Source organism: Oryzias melastigma, linkage group LG1 (assembly GCF_002922805.2).
Source record: "Oryzias melastigma strain HK-1 linkage group LG1, ASM292280v2, whole genome shotgun sequence".
Classification (NCBI taxonomy): domain Eukaryota; kingdom Metazoa; phylum Chordata; class Actinopteri; order Beloniformes; family Adrianichthyidae; genus Oryzias; species Oryzias melastigma.
In genome coordinates this window covers 32,395,814-32,400,164 of record NC_050512.1, presented here as the reverse complement: position 1 = coordinate 32,400,164, position 4,351 = coordinate 32,395,814, and the positions used below count along the sequence as shown (strand labels likewise).

The following is a 4,351-nucleotide window of genomic DNA, read 5'->3' as shown; positions in this document are numbered from 1 at the left end:
CAATGTTACAAAATAAAGTATTTCTGATGAAAACTATTAATTTTGTCATTCTTGTTTTCATAATTAATGTAGAACTGCTAAATTTCACATTTTTTTCCTTAAAAAAAGGCCACATATTAATATGCGATTAATCGCGAGTTAACTCTGGAAATGCGATTAATCGCAAGTTAACTCTGGACAATGCGATTAAAATTTTTAATCGCCTGACAACTCTAATATATAAATATATACATGTATAACATTTATATATATAAACATTTCCATTGGAGTCCTACATTTCTTTTTCTTGAATACAGAATTTTCCGTGTTAACTTACAGTATATGTGCCTGTAACATATTTTTGACAGGAAGTTTGGTCTTCAGGACAAAGAAAAGTCGTATTCAAAGAATCATATCACCAGATTTATGAGACTAGAGATGTGGAGTACTGTCAGGAGGAAGACCAGGTGTCTGTTCTGTGATCACAGACTCAACAATCTGCAGCTTTGACCCAAACCCAGTTCATGTTCTCACACACGTCACACGTTTTTACTCTTCCAGTTTTTATTGAGGTGCAGCTCAGCAGAATGATTGACAACAATTTAACGAAAAGGAAAGAAAATATAAAAAATGGAAACATGAATTCATGCACGATCACATCTCTGGTTCTGATCATCAGGAGCAAACATCGACCATCCTCTGGAGATCAGTGGAAGTCCTGATCCTTCTGAAAGAAAGATTTTAATGGTGCGTCAAAGTGTTTGTGGGCGGGACTCTGGACCGCGTTAGAAGAAGAAAAGAGCTCTGAAGGTCAGTAACCAAAGATGGCTTTGAACCCATCTACAATGAGTCCCAAACCTCTCCCGAACAAGGCAAACGGATTCCTGTGCTCGGCTTCGCAACGGGCCTGTGCTTCATACCTGGTTTCAAGCTCCGCCCTCATTTGCTGCCTTTTTCTTTCATGCTCCTCCTCTAAGCTCCTCAGCTGGGCGGACAGATTTTGTTCTTGCTGCTCTCTGTATCTGTTTGCTTCAGTCTGTCTGAGGTCTCGCTCCCTCTCCATCTCCTCAAGGGTCTCCTGCCTCTCCCTCTGGCTCCTCTCCCTCTCAGCCTGGAATTCCTTCTCTCTCCTCTCCCTCACAGCCTGGAATTCCCTCTGGCTCCTCTCCATCTCAGCCCGAAATTCTGCCTTCATCTGCTCCACCTGACTTTGGTATCTGGCCTGTATCTCTCTCTCCATGGCCTCCTTTTCTCTGCGTTTTTTCTCCTCCTTCTCCTTCAGGATTCGTTGTTTCTCCTCTTCAACGGCTCTCTCGGCCTCCTGGAACATCTGGTTGGTGTAGTGGCTTCCTCCGTTCTTCTGCACGATGGTTCTGACCTTCTGCAGCAGCTCTCTGACCTGAGGCTTCTTATCCTGCAGCTTGTTGTTGAAGACGTGATACTGACCGTTGCATCTCCTGACCAGCTCCTGCAGCTCTGGACTTTCACTCAGGAACTCTTCAAAGGGACCATCGAGGTGGTCTCCATGAGTGAAGAGGACCATGCTGTACCGATCTGCAGCCTGACCAAAGATCTGCTGGATCTTCTGGACCGTTAGCTTTTCCTCCTGAGTGAATCTGCCGACGGCGATGACCACCAGGAAGACGTGAGGTCCAGGAGCAGCGTAGGAGATGCACTGGCCCAGATCTTTGGCTGTCTTGTCTTCTCCAAACCTGGTGTCGAACAGGCCGGGGGTGTCGATGACGGACACCTGCTGCCCGTCCACCACGCCTCTGCCTTTGGAGCAGTCCACTGTCAGAGACCTGGCGCTGCACTTGGATTGGAAGCACCCGCGTCCCAGAATGGTGTTCCCGGTGGCGCTCTTCCCGATCCCGGTCTTCCCCACCATTACCATCCTCAGCTCCTTGTTGTTGGTGATGAAGGAGCCTGAGGACAAGAACCACATCAGGTCACTAACTCTCCAGTTTGTGCAGAAACTTTAAAATAAACTAATTCATTCATTCATTCGCTGCTTCGTCCCTTTCAGGGTTGCAGGGGCATCAGAGCCTAACCTTGATGGGCAAAGGCAGGATTGACCCTGGACGGGCCGCCGGTCGGTCGCAGTCACACTCACTTTCATACCTCGAGGCAAATTAGAGGCACCACTAAACCAATGAATCGGAAGGTGGGAGGAAGCCGTAAAAACCCACGCACGCACGGGGAGAACATGCAAACTCCACACAGAAAGGTCCCAGTCGTTTTTTCTGTTTCAGATCCGACAGCTGAGGTTTGAACCGAGGTCACCGTGCTGTCAAAATAGGACTTTAATAAAAGTTTAATTACAGTTTCAACTATCAAATGTCTCTAAAAACAAAAACAAAAAAGACAAAAACTGTTCAGATTTAGATGTTATGTTTCTAACTTAGTTTTAGGATTTTGGCGATGAAGAACCTCACAGGTTGATGACCTCAGAAAGTGATGATAAAACTACAAGAAAAAGCCAAATAAAACTGGACTCACCTGGACTCACGTATCCGTTCATCTTGTTCCTCTAGAGAAGCTGAAACGACTGAAGAGCTGCTGCAGCTTTTAAACTCAGCATGTGAAAGTGAAAGTGAAACAGCAACACCCCGACCCCCCCATCCTGCTTACAGGAGAGCAGGAGGGGGTTTCCTTTCAGCTCTCTCAGGGGAATTCTGCTCCTTTCATAAAACCAACTCTTTTTAGTCCTGAAACAATTTTTATTTAAAGCTTTTTTATAAACCACAACTTTGCAATTATTATTTCTGTTAAACAAATCCACAGAACAAACCAAATAGCTCTGATCTCCTCAGTGAAGGTCCAATATATCAGATTTCCTTCCAGCTTTTGTCTCATTTCTCTAATCAACGCAGATCTAAAGATGATCTGCAAAGGATTCACACACACAGAGAATAATAAAAAAAAACCCTCATATAATTGACTTTCTTAAAACTGGGCAAATTAAAAGCAGACACTCATGTGAAGTCTGCAGACTTGTTACAGTTATAGCCTTTGCCGCTATGAAATAAACACTAAACCTAATAAATCAACAGTAAATGACTATCTAACACTGATTAGATGCTGAAAATATGACAGTTAGGCAAACGTGAGGAAATCAGATGCAAAAAGAGTCACAAGCACATTAGAGGATGAGACCGAGGGGTTTAATTTACAAAACCACATATTAACCAGGACATATTCAGCAAACAAAACAAGCTGACACAAAGAGAACCCTAAAAATACAAAACTTAATTAATAAAGTGCAGGCAGCTGTGATTGATTATTGGGATCCACAGGAGAGAGGGCGGAGTCACAGCAGCCTGCACAGGAGCAAAGGAAAAAAACTGAAAAACACAAATCAAACAGAACATGACAGCAAAAGCATTTGACAGAGTAACCTGCTCCTCATGAATTAGTTTGGGTTTATGGAATCATTGATCAGATTAAAATATATCACAACCCGAATGCATCAGTCAGAACCAACCAGAGACCTCCAACAGGTTTGTTCTCAGAAGAGGAACCAGACATTCTGACTCTCTCCAGATATTCAACCACTGACTGCAGCAATAAGAGCATTAAAGGAATTAAAACAAAACATCATAAAATCCGTCTCTATGCAGATGACATGTTACTTTTTCTACAAAACTCACTATGACCAAAACAGTGGTTTTTATTAATGAATCCCCCCTATTTCAGACTACTCTGACAAGTGTTCATTATCACTGAACAGTCTGTTTCCATTCCAGTTAAATCAGGAAACATTAATATCTTTGTGTCCATTTCTGTCTTAGAACATGAGAGCTGGTGCAGCTCAACTTCAGCGTACAGGATGATCTCACCTGCTGACTCAGCATTCCTCTGCTCCTCGTGGACAAAGTAGCTGCAGGAAAAATATGAATGTGGCCAAAGAATAACCATCTCTTCCCAGTGGTTTACATACACTAAAATATTTTATAATGTTAGACTCATCCATATCCAGCCTTATATGGAAAAACTTTACCACCGAGGATTACATTTAAAACTTTAAAACCTAATTTTTGGTCAACTTCTACAGTCTTGTCTGCAGACAACAAAGTCCCTAAAATTGTTTTTTTTTTGTTAATTTTAACAACAAAGTTAAATTTTGACATGCAAGTTCAGAAAAAAGCAACACATATATTCATACATGTCCCACATTTGATCCACTCCTTTTAAACACGGTGTAACTGTATTATAAAGAATTGATCATCAACACATTTTAACACATCAATAAGTCTAAAAGTACTGTCATCATTACGTACTGAGAATCAGCTATTGTCCCGATATAATTGTGTGAATGCATTCAATGCATTCACACTATAGTGTTTGTGTTTTTCTTTATTATTGTGTGAAT

General features: G+C 42.1%; 1 protein-coding gene across 1 annotated transcript; it reads right to left on the bottom strand.

Moving 5' to 3' along the window:
• Nucleotides 1–545: 545 nt before the first annotated feature.
• Nucleotides 546–2,660, bottom strand: LOC112156943 (GTPase IMAP family member 4). Its single transcript, XM_024289312.2, has 2 exons — nucleotides 2,479–2,660; nucleotides 546–1,905 (listed from the first exon to the last, which is right to left on the bottom strand). Exons 1-2 carry the CDS (start codon nucleotides 2,498–2,500, stop codon nucleotides 791–793), a joined length of 1,137 nt encoding a protein of 378 aa, XP_024145080.1. The 5' UTR covers nucleotides 2,501–2,660; the 3' UTR covers nucleotides 546–790.
• Nucleotides 2,661–4,351: the final 1,691 nt, after the last annotated feature.

What these genes read in the sequence shown, in the direction of transcription:
- LOC112156943 (XM_024289312.2), bottom strand. Translation starts at nt 2,500, where the DNA reads ATGAACGGATACGTGAGTCCAG. An exon ending in GAACGGATACGTGAGTCCAG is followed by an intron (nt 1,906 to 2,478) that starts GTGAGTCCAGTT and finishes TCTTGTCCTCAG; the next exon opens with GCTCCTTCATCACCAACAAC.